The sequence below is a fragment of the Drosophila virilis genome, chromosome 4, assembly GCF_030788295.1.
Source record: "Drosophila virilis strain 15010-1051.87 chromosome 4, Dvir_AGI_RSII-ME, whole genome shotgun sequence".
NCBI lineage: Eukaryota > Metazoa > Arthropoda > Insecta > Diptera > Drosophilidae > Drosophila > Drosophila virilis.
Window position 1 is genome coordinate 3,775,863 of NC_091546.1, and position 25,820 is coordinate 3,801,682.

The 25,820-nt window shown below is 45.2% G+C and overlaps 1 protein-coding gene and 1 long non-coding RNA gene across 4 annotated transcripts in view; one reads left to right on the plus strand and one right to left on the minus strand.

Moving 5' to 3' along the window:
* Positions 1-25,820, plus strand: part of ds (dachsous cadherin-related 1) — a 221,045-nt gene that overhangs the window by 175,471 nt on the left and 19,754 nt on the right. For all 3 annotated transcript variants that reach the window (XM_070209030.1, XM_032438176.2, XM_070209029.1), the window contains one exon: positions 24,247-24,919. In XM_070209030.1, coding sequence (XP_070065131.1) covers positions 24,247-24,919 — 673 coding nt within the window. The remainder of the gene's footprint in view (positions 1-24,246; positions 24,920-25,820) is intronic.
* Positions 1-25,820, minus strand: part of LOC138911222 (uncharacterized) — a 188,744-nt gene that overhangs the window by 59,811 nt on the left and 103,113 nt on the right. The window contains exon 4 of the long non-coding RNA XR_011416631.1: positions 25,507-25,595. This is a non-coding gene — a long non-coding RNA (uncharacterized lncRNA). The remainder of the gene's footprint in view (positions 1-25,506; positions 25,596-25,820) is intronic.

The window sequence follows — 25,820 nt, forward strand, 5'->3', positions numbered from 1 at the left end:
TCTCGAACTGAGAATGACGCCCGACACTGACTTCTATCTGTCAGTGGCCATTTGTAGCTGTTGTTGCTTCTGTGGGCAATCAAGTGGCTCGCCTGGTGCGTGCAGCGAGTGAGCACTGTGGGTGCTGCTGTCATATTGTCTTAGCCCATTTTTGGGTCACAAATTGGTCAACAATTTGCGAGCACAAAAGTTGCCAAATGAAAAAAAACAAGACGAGAAAAAGAGAAAAGAGTAGATTGGCTCAAGTTTGTGTCCTAAGTCTTTTGTTTTGGCAGACGGCCATGTTGGTAATTACAAATGGCCATGCTTTGCATGTACGCTGCACGTATGCATATGCATGTGTGTTGGTGTGTACTCACATATGTGTGTGTGCACAGCCCCGACCCAGACCCCTTGGCCAGAGACAGGGCCAGAATGGAACAGGCTACATGACTGCAGCAGCCAAATGGCTAAATGTTTTGTGCCCAAAATGGCAAATTCTAGCAGATTTTCTTGTGGCCACAGCATCTGTGTCTATGTGCTCTACGGCATTTTACCCTTTTACGGACAGCAGCAACAGCAACAACAGCAACAGCAGCAACAGCTGCAGCTGGCCCTTGCCAGGGCCAAGCTGCTGCGCTTTGAGCTTTTTGGCTCGTTTACACGGGCCGTCTAGGCCGGAGGCACTCGCACAGTCGCTGTCAAGACTGCCTCGATTTGCATTTCGCGTGACTTTTGTGTGCCCACTTTTGAGGCGTGGCACGGGGCGTGGGCATTTTAACGCATCAGTCGACTTCCCACTAGCAGCAACAGCAGCAGTAGAAGCAGCGGCAAAATTAGCCGTAGCCTCATTAGGAAAGCAACTGATACTCGCGCCGCTTATCAAACGGGAAACGGTTATGCCAACCCCCCCATTCCCCACACCACCCATCAATTCACTGCTGCTACGTTATGATTGCCTATGACAAGTTCTGGCCAAAAGCGTTCCGACTCCGGCAAGACAGTCGACGGCCTGTCTTGGCTGACTAGTTCAAGGTGTCGCCTCATGTAAATGGCGCAGTGCCCACAGCTAACAGCAGCCGGCAGCCCGCAACCCACCTGCCCCCCTGTGGCCAAGAGTACACGCTTCAATGGCGGTTAGTTGCCGCATGATTGATGCCTGTTTTGCGTGTCGTGCGCTGCTTTCCGAGTTTGTTTTTGTTGTTGTTGTTGTTGCAGTTGCTGTTGTTTATCAAGCTCTGTCTTTGTCTTCTTCTCGGTCTGCGTCTCGGACATCGCATGCCGGCGGCGGCAAGGCCATAGACACACAAGTACAGTTAGAAGCTGGCTCAATCTGCGTTCGGCTGCAGCTGATGCTCTTCAGCTTGTTGCGACATCTGTCGTCTTCGCCTGATTGTCACCAGTTGTCCGCTTCTCCAGCCCGACTGCACCCCTCTGTCTGCCCGCCACACTTTCAGCATAACTTTGCACAGCCCCAAAAACCCCACACAAAAAAAAAAAAAAAAATACTGCGACCGAAATAGAGCGCAAGAGAACAAGAAAGAACAGTTAACTTCGGCTTGCCGAATATTAAATACCCTTACAGAAGACAAGAGAACTCTTATGTATTGCGTTTCTCCTGTATAATAATAATAAATAATAATTAAACAAATTGAGAAATTTTAAATTGCTGCTGAATTTTAACCGGCGACTACGCGCTTGTAAGTCCAACAACGCTCTGAAACCTAAGCTGCATATTTGTCAATATTTTTCATTCAAACCTTAATCAGCTTTTTCCCCCATTTCCTTATCCTCGCTATCATGCTCAATAATTTAAGCGATCTTTTCTATGGCAGCTTTATGATATACTGATCCGTTCGATCCGATTGTCGGTAGCAGAGCCATGTCAAATCTCATCAATATAGCTTGGAAACTGTAAGATCAGACACACAGAGATATGGCTACATTAAGACTGATCAATGAGATGTCCTTTCAACGCGTCACACAATTTGCGACAGAATTTTAATACCCCCTGCAAGGGCATAAAGAGAAGGAGAGAGAGGGGGAGAGACAGGTAGATAGAGACAGCTTTAGCATTTTGTTGCGCTCGTTACGCGCAATAGTTTTATATATTTTCGCTCATTTTCCGCTGAAAAACGCACTTGACTAACATAAATTTTCTCATTGTTTACTTGGCGAGGCAGAAACTGCGGCAGGGACTGAGCCTGTGGCAGCAACTGCTGTTGCTGCTGCTGCTGCTGTTGCTGTGGCTGCATCTGCCTGCTGCTTCACTTGATTCGTGGCAAAGTCCAAACTGGAAGTGGCCGCAGTTTGTTGTTGCCTGTTGCTGCTTGTTGTTGCTGCCATTGTTGTTGTCAGTGTCAGTTGGTCCGGGCAGCAGCAGCAACAGCAGCAGCAGACTGCGAGCGCGCGTTGTTTGTTGTTGCATTTACATTTTTGGTGTCGATTCAATTAGTAAATATAACCAAAAGCAAACAGACAAACAAACCCAAAGAGAGTCCAAAAAAACATACGAGCAAATGCGGCAGTTGCAAGTTGAAGAAACCTGTACATTGTTGACCATGCGCATGCCTAAATAGCCGCAGCAACAACTGGCCAGCAGCAGCAGGCAGGAGGCAGGCAGCAGCAGGCAGAGGCATCCGATGCTGCAGCCAGGCCACAAAAATATTGCTGATAAATCTTGGGGGCAGCGGCAAATGCTAACTTTGGCAGACGTTGCCCAAGCAACGACTTCCTGCTGCATGCCGCAGTGTCTATATATATGAATATATACATATATGAGCATGTGAGTGTGTGTATGTGTGTTGAGTTTCGAGTGTGTGTGCAAATTAAATTGCACGCTAATGAAGTGCGGAGCGTCTAAACATGCCAAAAGGAGCCACAGCAACAGCCTCAGCCGCAGCCACAGCCCTAGTCCAGGCGCCCAATCGATAGCTTGATACTGCACCTACAACAACAACAACTAGCAGCTGACAACAACAATTGGCAACTGGCAACAACAACATTGTCAGTAATGGCTTCATTTCTGGACAATCGACAATATGACACAAATTGCCCAGCAAAAATCGGACAGGCCTGTACCGGGTCTCTCTTGGGGCCTTGTCTTTAGGTCAAGTCGCGCATGATTTGCTTTGCCAATAAATGGCAATAAATACGTTTTAAAGTGTGAGCTGATATCAGGCACAGCAAAGGCTGTGAACACTTTTTTGACATTTAAGCAAGCAAAAGGCGCCGCCTGCAACAGCAGCAACAACAGCAACAGCAACTACGGCAACAGCAACAACAAAAACAGCACGCCGGCAACATGCACACACACGACTTTATAATGTGCACAAACATGGTTAGATTTTGATTAGAAGGTGAAATAATGATGTTAACCTCTGGCGAAGTGTGTTGTTGTTGCCGATATTGTTGTTGTTGTTTTTTCGACGACTGCTGCTGCAGTATATGTTGCTGTTGTGTTTCATAAGCATGGCTATTGCCGTTTGTTGCTGTGGCTTAAATGGGGCCGGGGTTAGAGTTGATTTTAGCGTATTGCATTTTAAATATGAACATTTTTTGTCAGTTTAGAAGAGCCAAAGAGCAGCAGCAGTAACAGCAACAGCAACCCGCAGCAACACAGTGAACAGCAACAATGTGTGCAAGAGCAACATGTTGCTGCCTGCTGCTTTTGTCGCCATTGCCATAGCCAGAAGTTCAAATATTTTTATACAGAAATGAAGCGAAAGAAAGAATCGAAGAAGGCAAGCTGTTGGCCCCGGCCTGGACCTGGGTGCCAGACAATCAGCGCACCACTGCACCACTCTGTTCCTGCTGCGGTGGTGCAGATGATTTACTGTCCAGTTAGGTTTGTGCACATAAATTCACCTGCGCTGACAGTTACCTGCCCAAGAAAAGCGAAAGGCAATTGCAACAAAATCGAATGCGAACCAGCTTAAATTGAATCGAAATCGAAAAAAATACATATATATGCACATTTTTGTTTAGTTCTGAGAAGCGCAGAGAAGGGCGCGGGTGGTGGTGGGGTTGGAAGGGTTGCTTACATATGCAAAAGACGCGACTATTGATTGACTCATGAAAAGGCAGCGCAGTATGTGTGTGAGTGTGTGTGTGTGCTGAAACAACAATTCGAATCTAATTCAAAAGAAATGTGATTAAAATCGTACAGCCCAGGCAGAAAGGCTGGCTGGCAGGCAGTTTGCTTGGGGCCGGACGGAACTGACAGCCATGCGGCTTATTGGCTGCTGAAAGGAGAAGCCGTAGCTGAAGCTTTTGTGATGTCATTATATTGAAGAATGGCAGCCAGGGGCAGACATTGACATTGAAAGCAAGCACAGGCAAATGCTAAAAGGAGCTCAAATCGAGACCCTTTTGACGCTGTGTGTGTATGTATTTGTGTGTGTGCGTGTGCTACCTGTGACTGACTGAATGTCCATGTGGGTCGCTGCTTGGCTGCGCTGGGCTAAGCGCAATGCCAAAGCATAGCTAATCGCTGCGCCAAGCATGCCGCAAAGCCACAAATGCAAAAACGTAGCACACAGGCAACGGCAACGGCAAAGGGGAAGGGGTAAGGGGCTGTGGTGCGGCTGCAGCAGCAGCAGCAGCTCAAGAATGGCGGCATTTGCGCTTAAACCTTGGCAATGAATTCATCGTTGACATATCTCGTTAATTTAATTTCTTATCGTAGGGATAGCATCGTTGTCTCCGTCCCTGTCGTCGTCGGAAGCCGCATGGCTGACTGATTTCGGCGGCGACTCGACTTGCTACACTCAGAGAAAGGGCGACAATTTTGTAGTGCTCAAATCGAGTACAAGATTTCTTTGACTAAGAACAAAATTTCGAATTAGTAGTAACACAGAACTCAAACTTAGAAATTTTCCCTTTAAAACTAAATATTTAATGCTTAAGTATCTAGTGCTTAATTCAAGCTTTTTGTATGCTTATTTTTTTTTCTACATAGTTACTTGAATTTTATTGATCGAACGACCGGGTCGGATAAAAACTTACATTTTCGCTCAATTAAAAATCAAAAATTAATCCTTCTTAATTTAAGAATATTAAAAAAGTATTTCACTTGAGTTTCAAAGCACTTGAGTTTCAAAGCAATTTGTAATTCTCGGCCAGTCAAACTAGAAACATTTTTTCTCAATGTGTATCAGCTGCGAGGGGAACTGTGCTGTCTGGTATGCAAACGAGCAGCAAGGATGCGCAGCGCTCTTGACTTGGAGCTATTCAGCTCTGTTGTCTTCTGTTGTTGTTCAACAACAACGACAACAACAGCAACAACAACAAGGACAAGGCAACAGCAACATGCGGCTGCTGCGACTGCTGTCTAGTTGTGCAGCCCCCCCTCCCTTGCTGTTGGCCCCCTCCCTCAACCCCTTTTGTACCTTAGTTTCTTTTCTTTGGCTGCCTCTTTTGCTACTATAAATTTTTGTCAACGATTTGTACGCATTGTCTGCGCGCATTGCCGCTGCCGCTGCTGCTGCTGCTGCTGCTGCTGCTTCTTCTTCGTTTGCATACGCTGCTGCTGTTGTTGTTGTTCGCCTTGGCATTGGCAGATTTTTAGCATAACATTTGATTATCATTGTCAATTGTGTGTATTTATGTGGATCGCTTGAAGCAGTCGGTGCCGCTTTGTGCTTCAATTCCAGCGCCCAGCTTCAGCTCCAGCTCCGGCTCCAGCTTTAGTTTTAGCTCCCAGCTTGAGCATCAGCTGCAATTCGTTCTCAGGCCTCGTTTGAGTTTGCTCAAGGACCTGAACCTGACACTTTGGCAGCACAAATGATTTAGCGTAGCTGTCAATCAATTTGGTTGCAGCTTCAGCAGATTCTTCTGCGATAAGCACTTGGCAAGTTTGTTGCTTAAGTCTTTTGTTTTATTGCAGCAGCTGCCTTTGAACTTGTTTTGCTTTTGCTTTTCCATTTTAATTGTTATTTGCTTAGAGTAAATAAAAGCTTTTTATATATGCCTTGCTTTCGCCAATTAGCGATAAGCCATCTAGAATGGACGTAACCCCCACCCCCCCCTTCAACAGCCCATCCCTTGGTTGATCTGGCATATTTTTTTTTTTTATATATTGTTTTTGTGGAGCGCACATTAAGCAACATTCGCGCAAATTAACGCAAAATGCTTATCACACAGCCGCACAACCACCGCAGAGCCGTGTCCAAATGGAGTCTGACGGTTGCATTGGCTAACGAAGTGCGCGTACGCCGCCGTGGGTTACACCCCACGCGCGCTGCCACCGCCCCCACCCTGCGCTGCCGCCTCGGCTGTCTGAGCCCAACAATCGCTGATGCAAGCGTCGCCGTTGATGGTTTTACGCACCAGCCGTGCAGTGAGTGCACCACCAACCTGCACCGCCGCCAAGCAATGCAGCCAACTGGTGTTGAAAGCAATTTCAAAAATGATGAGTATGATCAAAAATGTTCTGTCCGCTTGTCCTTTATTTTCTCTGTTCGGCCTGCGACGGCTGCTGTTGGCTTTTCGATTTGCTTTCAATATAATTTCTGTGTCCGCTCGCTTGCCCCCTTGCTCTCTGCCCACTGTCCGCCGCTCGTTCGAGCGACCTGTACAGCAAACGTGCGCGCATAAATATTTGTGGCAAAGACTCAGCCCGACATTGTCTGTGGCACATCGGCTCCACCTGGCCTTTTGCGAGAAGCCAATAAGCAGTTTTGCTTTATCGCTTATTAAAAATCATTTCGCTCTTCGTATTTCAGTTTCACCTCCATCAGCAGCAGCAGCAGCAGCTGCGTCCCCTCTACCCACAGCTCTTAGCCCTGGCAAAACTTTATTTCTGCTTTGCAGTCGATCTTCCCTTTTGCCCAATGCCCCTTCTTTGTGGCTTTGTTATTAACTTTAGCTCACATGTCGATCACTCTTGATGATTTTGTTCAATTTTAGCGCACATGCGAGCGCCGGTCTACGTCTCCATCTTGCATCTACCATCCTACCATCAAAATTGCCGCTGCGTCGCCGCGCCGCGCCCGCTGCCTACATTCCACGCAGTCAGGTCTGTTGTGTGTTGGTGTTGTGATTGCTATCGCAGCAGAGAGAAATATTTATTCAGCCCCCAAAAAATATGTAATGTTATTTTTCGGGCTGCCGTCGCTTCGAGTGGCCCATCAAAGTTGATGACGCTGCTGATGATGACGTGCCGTTGTCAGTGGTCCGAGTGGTCTTCAAGTTCTTCGACAGTTGACTTGTCCTCGCTTTCATTCATGCAACAAGCGGCAGCGCTTCTCTCTGCCTCTCTCCTTTTCACCCCCCCCCCCCCCCCTCTCCCAACAATCGCGCTCTCTCTCTTTCTCTCTTTCGCTGTCTCTCCCTTTCGATGCAGCCATTTTCTTGTGTTCGCTGTGGCAAATTATGGCAAATACACACCTTAACTTGGCTTACATGTTGACCCCTTCCCCCAACTCTCTGAACTCAGCCCCGCACTGGCCACAGACAATGGCAGTGCACGCACCCGACGCACACCAAACGATTCCCAGTCTACGTCTCAGACAGGCCATCAGCTTTTAATGCCAACTTTTCGTTTCGTTTCGTTTCGTTGTGTTTCGTTTCGTTTCGTTTTTCTTTTAGCATTTTTATCGATTTTATTTCTTATTGTTTTCATACCGTACCCCCTGCCGAACGTCTCTCCCCCCGTAAGCCCACAACACGATGATTACAAGATCACTTATCTGTGCCTTCAATAAACTTCGGCGTCGCTGGCTGTTATTATTTTTTAATGTAGTTTTTAAGTACCATCAAACACTTGAGACTATGAAGCGAGAACCAGCCCCAACCCCAACTATCGCCGGGCCACGCATCTGGTTCGCATACCCATTAACGGAGACCCTGCCCGCTTTGCCCATCCCAAATGCACTTGTTGTTATTGTTTTGTTCACTCGAAAAATCATCTAGAAGTTATTTAGCTCCACAGCAGCAGCAGCAGCAGCAGCTGCAATTACTGGAGCACTTGAGCGTACATACGTATAGTCAGTCCATTATCATCCGGCGATTTGGGGGCGGTGATTATCCCAGTCATGTTTGAGAATTTCAATTTTCCAAGCGCATTTAATGCACACAGTCAGAGTCAAAGTGGTGAAACTATCGATAGTGTCAATTGTTGACATATTTATCGATATATTTTACAATTTGCGATTCATTTTCTAAATATCAGGTATGTCATCTCATATACTCATTATATAAAGGATTCAGCATATTAATAATCGAAAATTGTATTAATATATTATAACTCGGGGACTTTTTACTACACTACCTCAGGCGACTCTATTTTTACACTATTTGGAATACTTTTAATATATTTGTCGATATCAAATTGTGTGCTATATTCGTTACAAGTTGATATTTTCCGATTTATATTAAGTGCTGCTTCTTTCGACCAAAGCGATGGTTCATTTTTATCGATAGTTTCGGCTGCTTTTCTTATTATTGCTTCAACTAATAATCTAGCTGCATAGCTTTTTATTTATCGATGTTGTTTCTATTGTTGAAGTAAGGAAAAGGTATCGTAGTAAATTTTTGCTGTCTCACTAGTTCGAAAGCTTGTCTGGCCGCAGTTACCGAATTGCACCTGTTGCCAACACTTTCTTCTGGTGCCCATCGACAGTTTATTGATATCTCCTTTTTATTTTGTGCCTTGGCAGTCTACATGGTGCCCTTTGTTTGGCTGATCGCTGACGATTACACGGCTGCTGGCCATCAATTGCAAGTACAGTAATTTGGCCAGAGGTGGCCGCACATGCTTTATGCGTGGCTCCGATGCATTCTGGCCATTTGATGCCATCATTACCACATAACTCGGCTTTATGGCTCTTGACTGGGCTTACACGCACGAGCAGCCAGCGAGAGTGCACGCTTCTCTTGTCGGGATTGCCGCGGTGACGCACTCGCCATGGCAGCTACTCAATCCACATTCCAGACTCATGCTGCCTGCTGCCTATTTTCCAGTGCATCTTTTCATTTTCCTAGCACTCTTCGTTACTCAATGTGCAATTTTCGTTGTCCAACTTATTGCCTTAATAGCAGGCTATAGCCTGAGTACCCCTGCTCTCCTCACCTCGCCCCACTTTTAGCTAAGCTAATAACTGGCAATCTGCGCCCTTTTCAATCTCATTGCACATTTCAAGCTCCAAGTTTCGAGTTCGAGTTCCAGTTTGTGTTCTTTGTTTAAGCAACTTGTTGCTATACCCTACATTTATTGAATATGCTTAAGAAGAGAGTATTCTATTCTTCTTCTTAGAAGAAGTAGAAAGGCATATAAGGTCGTTGAGGACACATACGTCATACATGTCGCTGTAAGTGTTTTGAGACTGCGCTGATTTCTAATGAAGAGTTTCTGTTTGTTAGGCATTTAGTTGCAAAGCTAGACATTGATATTTAAATTGATTCACAAAATTGAGAATCTAAGTTCGATAATTATCGAATTGCAAGGCTATTTTATATTTTCTGCACTGGCTTGTTAAGTTTTTTATAGGCTTAGCTTAGCATCTAGATTTTGGGGCTGCCTTCAGGATATCTGTTAGTCGTCTACACTCATAGGGAAAGCGCATACTTATTGCCGCTGTCGTTGTTGTTGCCACATTCTATTCTATCGATCTTGCGTTGATTCCCTTTTTTGCCTGCACGCCTTGCTGCTGTCGCTGCTGCTGCTATCATTGACTGTTTTACGCTTCGCTGCGAGCCCAGCGCTGGTAACATCTGGCCTTTTTGATTTTAATTATATATTGTGACCACTTCAGTCCAGGCCAGGCCAGCCCGGGCTGGGCGAGGCGAGCTTAGTTGCCCAGTTGTTCGGTTGCTTAGTACCTGCGCCAGCGCCAAGAAAAACTAAGATTATTTCGCTTATATCGCTGGTGGGCGTGTCACTAAATAAATTACTTTTCTATATATAACGAACATATGCGAACGATACGATATATATTATTGTACATATGTGTGTGTATGTGTGTATGGGTTAGAGCAGAGTTTCCCACACGTGCAGTCGCTGCAAGTCGGAAAATTGTTTGCTAAACGCCCTTTCCTGTAGCAGCAGCAACTGTTGCTGTTGCTGCTGTGACTGTTGCAACAGTTGCCGTTGCCGTTGCTGTTGCTGTTGCTGCTGTCGCTTATGGGTTGCTGCTGCGGCTGCTGCTCGTAATTAGCATAAATCACTTCAAAAAAGGCTTCCTTTTTGGCTTGACCAAATTTGTTTTATAGTCTTTGTGGCTCTTTTGGCATTTTGGCATCTCTGACTGGCAGCAGCAGCAGCACTCGCTGCCATGTACTGACCCGCCCCCGTTGCCGCCTACACCGCCCACCACCCGTACAACAACAACAACAACAACAAAAACAAACACGACATCGACAAAGTCACGCATCGCTGACCAAAATTGGCACACAAAACGCTGCACTGGGAGATTGCGAGGTTTGTTTTTTTTTTTTTTTTGCCAAAAGTTGAGCAATCAAATACCATTTGCATTGACTGCCCCTACGCCGTCCCGCCTTCCCTGCTGCCACCCTACCAGATAAGTACTGGCAACAACTGGCAAATAGAAAGTCGATTATTGTGTACAATAAGAAAAACTTTAATTGAAAGTTTAACAAAATGTTTTGTTCCCAGCTCTTAAAAGACGTTCAAACCAGCGCCTTACATTCCACCTACCCCGCTCCACCCTAGCTAACCCCCGCCATTAGCGCATGCGTGCCATTTATGAGCAGCTACAAGTGCAATGCAATGCTTTTATTTTTATTTACTTTGCGGCAACTTTCCAAACGCCAGCATCGAATACCAATGTCATTAAGCTATTTCAATGATCAATTAGTGTCCATCAGAGCAGCTTGAAATAATGCAGAGATCCTGCAGGTGATCGGTTATCCGATTAAAATCGATAATTATCAAAAGTAGTGTCAGATGTGCTTAGCAGTTCTTTCAACAGGAAGTAAAAGTTAAAGCAACTAAAAGGTCGCTGCAATGGTTACAGTTGCATTATTAATTAGGAATTGCGGCATGGGCCGATAAATCGATAGTTTTTTGTGAAAATATCACTCCAGACTATAAAGCGTTCAATGTAGATCGATGATTCGATAATTTTAAGACGGTCTATCAACCTCCATTAACTTTCTTGCGTTGGCTGCTTGCCTTTATCGATAGCATGGGATTTCTTTACGCTCTATACACTTATCGATTGCTATTAGCTTTAACAGCATGCTTGTCATGCTGCTCGAACTACTTATCGATTGGTATTGTCGATAATCACATAACTTAACCATCGATTGAAATAGTAATAGTCGATATCGTCATTTTTTGCCTCGAAGATCTACCGACCCAATATTTTCGATAACAGTGTTATTTGTCTTGTAGCTTTGCCCACTTACCGATTGCTTTTATCGATAAGCCATTATTTGTCTCGGGGCTCTACCTACTTATCGATTGCTATTATTGATAGTTTGACTTGGGGCTCTACCTTCCAGTTGTCATTCATTGCACAACGTGAGCCGTTCACTGAAGTTGTCAACTTGATGTGTGCGTGTCCATGTCCAAGTCTGTGACCGTATCACAATGACGATGTTGATGATGATGATTATGATCATGATGAGGCTGGGGGCCACCATGAGCAGCGACATAATTTCGCGGCCAATTGGAAACTGTCAAAAACTATTTGGCTGCGTCTTCATAACTCGGACAACAGCTCGACGCTCGACGGTCGAGAGACTGGTTGGAGCTGGGCAACCAGTCGGGCAGTCAGGCGGCAGGCAGTCAAGTCAACTTGTTGGCCATTCCATTAGGCCACCGCATCGTCGATGGCCCACTTGCCCCAGTTGCAGCTGTTGGCTGGCTTTTTGGCCTAAACTATGCGCATTTTTGCATCGGATTTGCTCGCTTTTTCAATTTTTTTTTTTTTTTTTTTGTGGCAAGCGCTTCTCTCGACGAGAAGGCTAATTGAAAAAATGGTTTATTAAAATGGCATGCGATAAGCCGAGCGAGTGGTGCGACAGCGCGGTGCAGCTTTGGAGCAGGCAAACGCATTATATTTCCGTCATTAGAGGCAACGAGTTTCGGGGCCATTGCATAAGAAGTTTGTTTGCGGTTAATGGTCAATGGAAGTGCACGCGCTAGTTTGTTGCCTAAGTCTTTTGTTTTAGTTCCCATAATTTGCAAAACGTGGCACACAGCTTGGCCCGCACACAATCCTACACTCCCACTCAACGACAATGGAGCGCGTCCCAATTAAAAAGTCGCGCGTTATTTTTCCATTTGTTGTTGTCGCTTGTTGTCCGTTGTTTTTGTTGTTGCTGTTGTCTATTGCTGCTGGTCATAAATCGCGTCTGCTTATCATTTTCATAAACAACTGCACAATAAAAACGACGAACGCGCCAACTTATGCAATTCTGAGTGTCAGACTCGGCCCAGTCTGGACAGCAGCCCCGTCTATGGCAGCAATATGCACCACTGCAATATGCACCACCATTTGCCATAGTAATGACAGGTGTTTGTAACTCGTTTGTAACAAGCGCTCGGCCACAGCTCTGGAAGCTAACGGAAGGCACCCAGCTACAGTGCCAAAAAAAAAACGAAACAAGTCAGAATGCTGCAGTTGGGACTGCCTCACCAGCAGCTACCCTGTAATTTGTTTTCGAAATATCCTCAAATTAGAATGCAAAGAAGCAGACTGCAGTCTGATTTTAGTTGTATTTTTATAGACTTGAGTCGATAAGCGAACCTAATTCGATTTTATCGATCCAAAAGTTATCTGTAGCTGATTTGCTATATCTAGCATATAAATTATTCTATTATTATATATCCATTTAATAACTAGCTTAGCGAAATTTATGAATAGGTTTTTTATTAATGGATCCATACATTCTACTTTAGTATATATTTGATACATTACCCAGTGATATTAATCGATCGACATAAGATGTGGGTGGTTCCCAAAATACGTCATCTACGCTACGCTTTCTGTATGTAGATGCCCTTTTTTTTGTCAGTTCGATGTGTACAGGGTATAAAAATATTGTACTTATATACATGTTGCGCACTGGCCAGGAGAGACAATCGGCACAGCCATCGCCAATGGCAGGCTGAGCGACTGTTGCTGATGCTGTGGCTGTGGCTATGGCTTTGGCTGGTGCTGTTGCTGTTGCTGTAGCTGATGCTGGCGGGGGGTCGCCAACGCAGAGACCCCAACAGATATTTGCATTAATATAAAGCCCAAACCAATTTATGCCCGCCAGCAGCAGCTGTGCAGCGGCAGCCAAAAATTATTGTACAACGAAATGTTTTGCTAGGCAGACAGTTAGACACACACACACACACACACACACACACACACACACACACAGACATGTCAGACTTATAGTTCGCTGAAGTCAGCCGTAAATTGCGGTCTATCAAAACTCGACGAGTCCAAACTCTCGACTAGATTCAAGTGAAAGTGATATCTGGGCAATGGAAATCGAATAGCCGGCTGCCTGCCAAGTTGTGATTCTTACATTTTCATTATCGCCGTCATTTGTTCCTGTGGTCGGAACAAATCGCAGCCGAGGCAGATGAGTAGTAGCTGATTTTGATTGGGTTTCTGCCGTCGCCGCCGCCGCCGCCGCTGGACCTGTGTCGCTCGATCTGTACTCTTTGCGGTTTTCAGCTTTGGCCAGACAATAAAATTGATATTTGCGGTTTGTGGTTGAAGCCTGCTCGCAACGGAATGCGCGCTGTTCCATGGCCTCTCACTGGTCAGTCTAGAGAGGGACGGGAATGTGGGAATGTTAAGACGAAGCAGGGTGGCCATTGAACTTTTACCAGACTATCGAACTGATTAGCTAACTTGACGGGCATTTGTCATTGTTAGCGCATAATTAACACACGCCCCGCCTGACGCCCACTCTCTGGCATTCAGATAAATCACAAGAGTGGCTGGGGGTGTGAAGGGGTAAGGGGGAGGGGGTTTGCTCTATCTGGCGACTGGCAACTTAATTGCAGAGTGTGTTTGCATAATGCTTTTAGGAGTGAAAAAGTGCGCTTGCATTGCGCCCGGCTAATGGCTAAAAATATTTCAAGCCAAACATTGAAAAACACTTGCGGCCAACACCAGACCCGAAAAGTGAAAATTGAATTTGCCTCGACTGCAAGGGGCGCAGCGAGGGGGCACAGAGAGACACACTCATAATTAATTTGACTGTGACGCTTATCGGCTGGGTAGCGCAGAGCAAACCACTCAGGCAGCACTTGCACCACCTGCCAGGCTAAAAACCGCCTAAAAAATCAACAAAATCGATATTTAAAATCGCATAAATCGTTGTGGCTCCACGCTCCACTTGCAGTCCACATGCGTTCCACAGTCTTTGCTGGCTTTCCGGCTGCAGCCACTTTGTGGTTTGATTTATGCGACTCTTGGACCCACTGGCTGCCTGGCTGGCCGCCTGACTAGTAGACTATCGCGGGGGCACGGGCGTGAGGGTGCGTCGCCAAATAACAGGAATTGCTTTAAATTACGCAAATTTTGAAATTTGCTGAAAAACAACGAACCGCAGCGAGTCGCTGGCAAAACTTGAACTTTTGATTAACTTATGGATTGCTACTCAACCAACCCCCCGCGACACCCCACACCTCACGCCCCACACCTCTCCCTGGCTGACTGGCTGTGCCTGGCACTTGCCAGCTCCAGACTTGTCCACTTTACGTGCCATTGCGCGCATTTATCAGCCAGCGCTTGCAAAGGCGAATGAAACTGAAATAGAAACCGAATCGGACTCCAACTCCTACTTCAAATTCAAATCTAAAATCGAAAGTGACCAAAAGTCAGCGACAATGAAATAAAATGCCACAAAATGTTGCCTAATTTATTAGCCTTTACGGGCGCTACAATTTACGGTTATTCATGTAAATGTATTATCCGGAATATTATTATACCATAAAGATAAAATTCATTCAAAGAATCGATTCCTAGAACGGCAAATAATGTTTGTACTGTTTGTAAAAAATCAAATGCACATACATTCCAAAGATAAATAAGAGGCTTTCGTCGGGATTTCCCGACTATGGGATACCCTGAACGCTCTTCCGCGCGCCACAAGCTCGTTTGCAGCAAAAAGAAACTAAGAAGCATGATTTCCACATTTAGACAAAAATAAATATATATATAAATATATAAATATCTTTGGACCAAAGAAAACATAAGTTTGGCCAGCACAATTTTCCACCCATTCACCGCACTTTAAAGGGAAATGCGAAATGGATAAGGAAAAGATAAAAGTTGCAAGCGATTCTTTTCCGCCCATTTTGTGCACTTCAAGGCTAAATTCACCAAATCCAATACTTATTAATTTTATTGCTTGGGAAAAAAGCTTACAACTGTCCGTAAAAAATAAAAGTTGAATGCTACAACTTTTCAAACATATTTCGCAGTTGATAAATGCTTCCTTCACTTTTCCGGCCTTTACTCAAAACCACATTATTTTGAGTTTTTTAATTTTTTAATTTATTTATTTGATTTTTTTTTTTTTGGCAATTTCTCGTTATGCCTGCTGATTTATAGAGCCTAGCATCCAATTTCCGGGAGCCTTTATATACGTTGTCTACGTTTTTGATTTGCGGCCAAGCGATGCTGCGCAAATATTTACACAATCTCAATAAATTTATGCGCTCTTCTTCACATTTTCAATTTGCAATTTTTTCGCTCGCCAGGCGGCGGCTGCTGCGTCCAGAACTGGGGTAGCACAGGGGAATTGGCCATGGTATTGGGACGTGGAGTGCCAGTTTTTTTCTGTATTTTTATTATTTTTTTTTTCTTGCTGTTAGCAAAATTTATGCAAATATCCAAAACACAAACTCTGGCTGTGATTGTTATTGGCCTAGAGAACGATCAGCGATCAGCGATCGACGATCGGAACATGGAACCACGTGGGCGAACAAAATTGAATGCGTGGTAGGAGCTGAGCTGCGTTCAGCTCCTACTCGGAATTGGAACTGGGACTGCGAATGCGAGTCGTGGAACCGCATCCGTGGAAGGGCTGCTGTGATTTTTATCGCATGCCTTTTAGTTAAAGGCCTGATATAAACGACGGATTGGAGTGGATCAGACGACCGGCTAACTGTGCCAGCCGGCGCGCGTTGTGTGGCCCACTTGCTCCAGTTAGACATAGATGGAGACATGCGAGCGAAAGAGAGGAGCAGACGACACAGTTGCATTTGGAGATGCAACTGGCAGTTATGGTCAGTTCACAGTCTGTTGCAACAGCAAGTGCAACAGCTTTGTGGCAACAACAACAACAACAACTCAGTTCAAGCTCATTGAACAGTTTCCTAGTTTGACAATTTTTGGTGCGACTTTTGTTGATTGTGCCAGAGGCGAAAGTCAAACGGCACCAAAAACAACAAACACAAATGCTGGCCATTAAAAAAAAGTGCTTTATTAAAACCTAACAGGAAAATTGAACAACGTTGTTGCTGTTGCAGTTGTTGTTGTCTCTTGTGTGAGAGATGTGCAGGAAAAGCCCAGTGAACGCAGTTTCCCAGACTTTTTAACCGTTTTCAGTTGCTGTTTTTTGTTTTCTGCTGCAATCGATAAATCGCGAAACAACTGGCAATGCGACAACGCGTAGCTTGTTCGTTGTTTTTGGTTGTTTATATTTGGTTTTATTTATTTATTTTTCTCTTTTTTTGGGGCGGAAGCAAATTGCCATTTGAGCAACGCGACAGCTGATCAGGCACAGTCATACATAAAACTATTTATGGTGCATGAATGGGAAAGTCTTTTATTATACCCTGTAAACTGTGGCTTAATTGCCTGGGTGTGGGTCTAGCGAGCGGCAGTACGCAGTTGCAAATTTAGTAGAAATTTTTAATTTTTACAAATGTCTATCTCGGTTGTTGTTATTCACAAAGCCAATCCTTAGTTTGTGTCTGATTTACGTAAACGAATTCGGCACCGGACAACGCCGCTTAATTTCTGCTAGTTAAATGATTAATAACGACATCAATTGCTGATATATCAAATTTCTATAATAACATTATAAGCCTTCATTTTATGCCCATATGCCGGCTCCTTTATTCTACAGGGTATCTTGTAATCGCTCTGGCTCGTCTAAGACTTTTCTTATTAATTTCCCACAACAGCTTAATTGATGTTGTCCAAGCAACATTTGAAATAGTTTGATTAATTGCTGCTCCAGTTAGCAAACACTCCCAAATCCGAGCTCTCAACTCCAAGCTTCAAGCAACCCGTTGTAAACGCAACAACAACAACAACAACAGAAGCGGGCGCCATGTCAAAATCAGATTTTTTTGTTGCTTGGCCTGTGGCCCCACGCTGCCTGCCAATTAGAATGTTTTGTGTGGCAGCCAGACGACACATCCAGCCAGGCTGCTGCTCCCACTGACTCAGAGCCAGCCACTGGGCACCCGCATGCAGTAGCGGGAGCAGCAGCATCATTTGATGCTCTGTTGCTGATTTTGTCCATGACCACATCACTTCCGTCCGCTCTTGATTTCATTAACGCGCCGCGTAGGCTGTGCCGGCAAAGATGCGAGCACTGGAGGACTAAAGGAGGACGAGCTAAAGAGCCCGTGAAGCGTGCATCCAACTTAATTAGCTCTGAGCGCGAGAGGAACTTCAGTTTAATAAGAAATGGCTGTGCATCGATAAGCGTGCTCCATTGGCGCTAGCTTAATTCTAGAGAGGAGCCCGTGATAGCAGCGATAGCTGAAACGAGCACGAACACGAATCACAAATGGCAAGCACGGCGATGTCGTGCACGAAGATCATAGCACGAATTCAAAATGTCATGCACGAAGATCATAACACAAACACGAAATACCAATCACAAGCACGAATGTGGCTTGGACAAGAAAAATTGTACGGCTTAATATGAATACAAAAAAATTATTTCCCTTTTGATATTATCGTAATTATCAAAACTCACGAAAACGAATGCAGGTCAATATGAGCATGTCGTGTTAAAGTCGTGCCGAATGTGTTCCGTTGTAAGCACGAAGAGAGCTTCTTTAGATAGTCTTAAGTTGTATCAGTGTTAATAAGGTCACATTAAATTTAGACCACACGCAAACCCGTCACACTTCGAACCCATCGTCCTTTTTAGTTGTGTTAATTAATAGCATGCACGACTTGTGTGTCTTGCGTCGTGTCACGCAGCAAAAGTAGACACGCGCTCCACTCTATGCGCTCCATGCATACCTAATCCCTGAACTTTGTCGCAAGCACTTTGGATACCTTACCTCTATTGGCCAGCTGCGAAGCGACGCACATTTCTAAGCGACGTGAGGACGTGCACATTCCATTCGAGCTGGCAACGTTCACGAGCTTATGCAACGATCCATCATCTAAGCCAAGATTTGTTTTTCTTTTTTTTTCTTTTTTTTTTGGAGTCTGGACGGACAACGGCGGGTGGCAGCTGCAACTGCCAACAACAACAAATACAAAAACAAAGCGAGAGGAACAGCAAAAAGGCATTTTTAGCCAATGCGCAAACACAAGAAACGCATTCGCGGTGGTTGTGGCAGTGGCAGTGGCTGAGGTTGAGGTTTTTCCCCTCTTCATGTTTATTGTTGTTGTTGTTGCTGCTGTTGTTGTTGATGTTGGCCAGGCTGAGCATTGACTGAGCTTTTGCATACTTAGTTGCCTGTCTGGCGGTTGGGCTTCGCATGTTTTTGGCCATTTGGCGTTGCGATCGTTATTGTTGTTGTTGCAGTCACAGTCAAGTCCAGCCACAGGCTCCAGGTTCAGCCCCATGTCCAGCTCGGCGCGGCTCTATGCAAATCTTGCGCCGCCTCGCCCCGTTGCTCGGCACGCATGTATTGGAATTTTGATTTATCAATAGATGGCAGTGGGCGCCCAATGAGTCTGAAATGGAATTGGACTTGGTGCTGGGAAGTTTTCGTCTTTTTTTTTGTTTTGTTTTGCGGCGAAAGCAAAAGTTTCCGTTGAGCGAAAGGCGACTGGCTCAAAGTTGAAACGTGGCCTGGCCGTGGCCAGACAGCTGCAACAGCTGCCTGCCACCAAGTGCCCGTCTCCATGGCTGACTAACATTAAAACTAACGCTGCCCCACCGCCAGCACCACTGCACCAAGGCACCGCCAGCTCATTTGACTTCTTTGGCTGGGGCGCGCAAAACATAAATCAAATGGAGGAAAATGTACAAGATAAATTTTTAAGCACACTTATTTAACACCTAACAACCTTGTTAGATGCATTTTGATGATGCAACCAGTCTCCGGCCATGCCACAAGCACAGTCACAGTCACAACCACAGCCGTAGCCGTAGCCTCAGCCTCAGCCTCAGCCTCAGCCGCAGCCACAGCCGGCGACAAGGTGGAGCACACACACACACTGAGAGACTGAGGCTCAAGACACGTCGCATCGTCGCACTTGTGGCTCAGAAATCTATACCGGAAAATTAAAAATTGTTAATAACACGACAAGCATGGTGGTGCGGCGATGCAGTGGTGCGGCGTTGCGGTGGTGCACTGACGCTGCCAACAACTGTTAGAATTGCTTTTCGGTGTTTGCGACTCACCAAAGCAGCGACAAAGAACACGACGCGGTGAATGTGAATGTTGGATGTGGTTCAACTTTTAAATTGCAATCGCAAATAGTTGCCACACACACCAACATACACACAGGGGAGAGTATGTGCGAGAAAGAGGGAAGAGCTCTTCATCAAAGCCTCACATCTGCTCACATATAAATCTTGCGGCCTGGCTAAAGGGTGTCGAGAACGCGTTGAATTTTTTCAAAAAAATAATTTCTAAAAATTGCAATAAATATTGAGAGGCGCTGATAAGGCGTCAACATAAATCAGGTGGCATGTGGAGGCAGATGAAAAAGAAGAAGATGAAGCAGTTGTGGCAGAAGAAGCAGAACAAGCAAATGCATAGAGCATAGCGGAAATATCAAGACCGGAGTCGGGCATGGGGACCCGTGACTAATCAATGTAATTGTGCGAAATCTTCACACGACGCAGCCAAAGACAGCTATGACTGTGGCATGCCCCTTCCTGTAAGCTGTAAGGCTAAGCGGCGGGGCGAGTCGGAGTCAGCTTGCCTAGGTCTCATATTTTTTAATAAACAAATTCGCTTACTGGTCAACCAACGAGCCATCGATACAACTTTACGCTTTCTGCACACGACATGGCTGCTGTGGCACCACCCACGCACACCACTAGCCAACCAACAACACCGCACAACCACACAAGCAGCAAAAGTCGACAAGCAAACACTTTCATTGCCCCCAATTGCAATGTGTGCCATAAAGATTGGATTACAGCGTCGTTCGATAGCGTCGCCAGAGACTCTTGATTGATCCATAAGTAGGGTATGCTAATGCCCCATAGAGACAAGAGACAGAAAGTGCTCAAAGCTGAGAGACTAAGCCAAAAGCATTAGAGATGGGCACGGGTGGCATATTTTGGCAACATGGACACGAGCTGCGCACATGATTTTATGCGTATAATATATAATAAATTTAAATAAAAATGTAATGCTAATGCTAAACACTTTATATATTCAGTGAAAATAATTTGAAGATTTCAATTAAACCCAGTTCGAACATTAAAAGCTTGAGAAATTCGCTATAAATACACATTGAAATTGCTTTGTGAAGTGTATGAAAAAAAGGCATTTTATTTGCTCTCTTTATACTAATCCAGGGAAAGCAATTAGATTGTTCAGAAATTGTAAAACATTTTTAAAGACTTCAAAAAAAGACAAGAGATTTACGCACACTAATTGCATTTAAAATATATTGTAATGCGAATTATCCACTTCTATGGGGATCAATAAATCTGTGAAGGTAGATAGATAAAACCTGAACCGTTCTTTTTCCTAAGACCCTGTAAATTTCAAATACAACGCAAATCGAAGCTATTGCGTTTATCCGATTAATCGATGTTTCTCGGCATCAGCAGAGCTAGCTGCTATTTAATCTAACGTGTCACGTTAGGAAAACACGACTCACATTTAACATTGAGAATGAATGTTGTTCAAATGGTTGCGGATAAGCACAAAGTATTTGGCAATCAGCACTCTGCACTCTTCAGACCTCACTCGTGCTCTCCGCTCTGCCCGCTCCACGCCCCACTCTTCATTTGGCGCTCTTCTCTGTGGCACGTAGTCATTTCTCATCAGACGCGCTGCGGCACACTCATGGGGCAGGTAAATCATCCACATCTGCCGGAAATTGCATAAAAATATGCAAGGCTGCGTTGTTGCTTGGCCTAGCCAAGAACCACAACAAGAACAACAACAACAGCAGCAGCAACTGCCACATGCTGCATGTGGCAGGGGCTGGTATGGCAATGCTGCAACAGTGCAACTACAGTAAGCCACGGGCCGCAAGACATGTCCGACTCTTATCAAAAGCGCTGGCTGCTTGATAATCCACGGCAGAGACACGACCGACATTTGGCCACCTTCTATTAGCCCCAAATGCAATCCCCGCTGCCCGCTGCCCGCAACCCGCTTCCCGTCGCTTGGCCGAGGTGTTAATCAAGCCAAACCACGATCCGATGGCTCAGGATGTGGCTGGATGGCTGCATGGGGAGCTTTGCTCGGATAGTTTCTCAGCACCTCGAGCCTCACACGCCAGTTAGCCAGAGAAGCGGGGCAATCAACTGGCCAACTGTTGCTGCTGCGCGTGTGTGTGTGTGTGTGTGTGTATTTGAGGCTCGACCGCATTGTTGTTGGCCGTGCTTCGTGTTTGGTTTTGGCCATGACAGAATTTCTCCTTCGTTTTGGTTGTTTCGTACGATAAATAAGGTAATTGAATGAAATTACTTTTGACAGCTTATTTGCATACATCAACAGCGGTCGCAGTAGCTGGATCCAGCTGAGGTCGAGAAACTGAGGCCTTGTTAGGCCATAATTGGTTATTGAATGCTGCTGCTGCACACACCAAGCACACACTCGCACACACCCCACAAGTGCTGTGCCTGAGTGTGTGAGGAAGTGCGTGCTGACAAAGATGAATAACTCTTGAGAAGTTTTGACGACAACTTCGCTTCGATTTCTGCGTCTGTCTTCAGGCAAAACGAATGACTTAAGCAACGAACTTGATTTTTATCACACAACTCAGCCCTTGCATTGTGAAGTACTTTAGTGACGAAATGCGTAACGCATTGAGTGTGACATTTCGAAACCCATTCGAATATTTTCGAACGAAAAGAGAAGCTGAGCTTATTTTATTTATGTATTTTATTTTATTTATTCAGTTGACCTTTCCCTATCTGAACCAAGCTTTTAGGCTGCATAAAACTTATATTTTGCTACATATAGAAAAGATTTTTGACTTCGACTTCCACTTAAGAACTACTATATTATGTAGTTCGAGGAGGCGCAATCGGTCGTAAAGAGGTTTGACAAAATTCAAAATTGGACTGCAACACTATAAAAATTGAGTTCAGTTAAGTCTCTCACCTTAGGCGTTCTTTACAAATTTTCTAAACGCTTCAATCTTGAAAACCATAAAGGTTAAAGGTAGTTGGATATTTTCCATTACCGAATGAACATCAATTTAATTTCAATTAAAATTAAAAACGATAAATATCGATTTCAGTTTGACTTCCTTGGCCTCACGTGGAGGCCTATTGAACTTGAAAGAAGCCAGAGCTTCGAAGCAAATATTTACTTCTACCGAACGATTTTCACCCATTTATATTGTTTATATTTTCCATTCGGCATTACTTTTTAAGTCTCCATAAAATTTGAGATTTTTTCGATAAATGACCATCTTTTCTGTAAGTCACATGGGAATAAACATGCCTCAAATACAGCATTTAACAGACACAAATACAGTTTAACCAGATGTTGGTTAGGATTAGCTTAATATAGCCAACAACTTCTTTATGCCAGGCCGAATGTGTTTGTTCCTTTCCAAAACGCAATGTTAACTGTTCTTTGTCTGGTTCTACATTTGGCTTATTGTCGTTATTTCTGGCAATTGGCGAATGCTCCGTTTTGATTTACCTTTCACTGCAGCTGCCGCTGTTCGCAGCTGCTGCTGCTGTTGCTACTGCTGGCAGTTATCAGTGGCCCAGGCTGAGCCCACGAGGCGTCTGGGCCGGCCAGGCCAGGCCAGGCGTTGGCTGCTGCTCATCCCCACTTGAAATTCGTGTGGGCGTTTTTGCAGCTGGCGACTCCGCCGTCGTCGTCGGGAACTGTCTTTGGGCCGTGTTTCTCAACAGCAGTTCCATGTTGTTGACAGATAAAATTGCCAATCTGTTGGCTCTGACGACATCGTCGTCTTGGCTTGGCGACAATTTCGCTCGGGTTAAACGGGTTTAAACGGCTGCCAACTAAGCTTAATGAAAGTCTTTAGTCAGCACAGCAGCCCAGCAGTACAGCAGTCCGGCAGTCGGGCAGCCCAGCAGCAATCTAAGCAGATCTTCGCCAGGCGGACCCAACCGAAGCCGAGCAGTTCGATGCCTTTGGCTTACAAAAAGTGTAATTAGCGCAGAAATTGAACGTGAGGAGTCGCCGCGACGTGGACACGTTTCGCTTTAAATGCATATCAGTCTGGGAGTCTCGAGACCCAGACTGAGACCGAGACAGAGACAGGGACAGAGTCGCAGCCTGGCGGAGATCACTCGTCTTGTTGTCGTCTGTTTGGCCCTGCAACTGACTGAGAGAGGGTGGGGAGGGTATATTCCACTATTTAAAGTGAAATAATGACAGTTTTAATTGCTGATTTTTTGTTGCTCCATGTTCGTTGGCGTCAAAATGCCAGAGCTCTGACTCTTGACTGCCCCCCCCCCCCCCCCTGACCCACACCACCTACCCACTGGGTGCTACTGGTTGCTGGGGCTGGGTCTATTTTTAGGGTGGCGTAGGCCAGCGGCGTGCAGCCTGTAAAATGTAAATGTTGATTACGCAAATGCCAGCTAATTGGCAGCCATTAAAGCCAGGTCAATGCTCCCTTGCGGGCCCAAAAGAAAAAAAAAAATTAAACTAAAAAGAAAATAAATAAATAAAAGCCAAAATTTAAGTTGACATACGCTTAATATGCCGCCGTCGCCTGAGGCTTGAGCAGGAGGAGAACAAAGCATGACCATAACAAATTGCTCCACTGACTGTTGCAAATTAAGTTAAGCTGTGCGCGGCTTAAGTCGCGCTGCCTTTAAATCAAATTAAGATTTTGACAACTTCATTTGTAATTGGCAGCGCAACCGTTTAACCAGCAGCAGCACAAGCACCACCGCAACCACCGCAACCATCATAATAATCATTATAATATCGCGTTCCCTTTTTGTTTTCGCCTGCAGGTCTCGGCCAGCGATCCGGATTGCGGCGTCAATGCCATGGTCAACTATACGCTCGGCGAGGGCTTCAAGCATCTGACCGAATTCGAGGTGCGTTCCGCCTCGGGTGAGATTTGCATTGCCGGCGAACTGGACTACGAGCGCCGCAACAGCTACGAGTTTCCCGTGCTGGCCACCGATCGCGGCGGCCTGAGCACCACGGCCATGATCAAGCTGCAGCTGACGGACGTCAACGATAATCGACCCGTGTTCTATCCTCGCGAGTATAATGTATCGCTGCGTGAGTCGGGACCGGCACAGGCTGGCGGCACGCCCATGCCCATTGTGGCCGTGGTGGCCACGGATCCGGATGCTGGCAGTTTTGGTCAGGTGTCGTATCGCATTGTGGCCGGCAATGAGGCGGGCATCTTTCGCATCGATCGCGCCAGCGGCGAGATCTTTGTCATACGGCCGGACATGCTGTCGGTGCGTACCCAGGCAATGCACATGCTCAACATCTCGGCCACTGACGGCGGCGGCCTGCGCACCAGCACCGATGCTGTCGTCTTCCTTAGCATCATCGATGCGCAGCAACGACCGCCGATCTTCGAGAAGGCCCGCTACAACTATTACGTGAAGGAGGATGTGCCACGCGGCACAGTCGTCGGCTCCGTGATAGCCACCAGCAGTGACACGGGTGAGTTGTATAGCAAAACCCCAACCAAAAACCCAACTCGGAGTGCAGCAGACTCATCCGTTTGTCCAAAAATATGTGCATGTATGTAGAGAGCGAACGCTGGTTCTGACCGTGGCTACCTAAGTTGGCGGCCAGCGTCGCTACGTCTTTGTATTGGATTGCATTCATTAGTTCACTGAGCTGGAAAACAAAATATGCGCATATGATGGACATACGGACTGACGGACGGACACGGACGACAGGAACAGACGCTCGAATGGTCCAACGGTTGAATGGTCCAATGTTTGAGCCAAAAAAAATAATAAAAGAAGCAAACCAGAAACATCCAACGTTAGATACAGCGAGTATTAAATACCCTTGCTTTAATTTGCTGGGCATTTAATTATACCTCATTCAAGCCTAAGTCAATCTGGGAGCTGGGAGCAAAATTAAAGTATAAGTATATTGTGTAGTTAACTTTTGAAGACGCGAACTCTTTTAAGTATCACAACTTTAGTACCCATTTCCCGAATTGAATGAACATTTTCAGACTAAGTAGCTTAGGTTAAATAAGACTAGATAAGGTAAAGGTTGTTTTTCGCACTTACCCGAAATCCGTCTCATTTTCTAGTAGCTTTATAATATACTTGTTGAATTCTTAGAATAATCATCCAAATTTTCTAGTCCATGCTCGAATCTACAAAAGATTTTAAGTAATTAAAGTAATTAAAATTTAGTTTATCCCCATATGATATATTAGTCTGAGTTTTATAAAATGATAGGATATTAAAAAGGTACAAAGCTTATAATTTGCTGAGGTTATTGAAAAACAAATATTAATCTAGACATACCTAACGATCATTTATATTTGAACTCAACTTCGTGTCGATGAATGATAAAATATTTGTAGTTTTTTATTTAG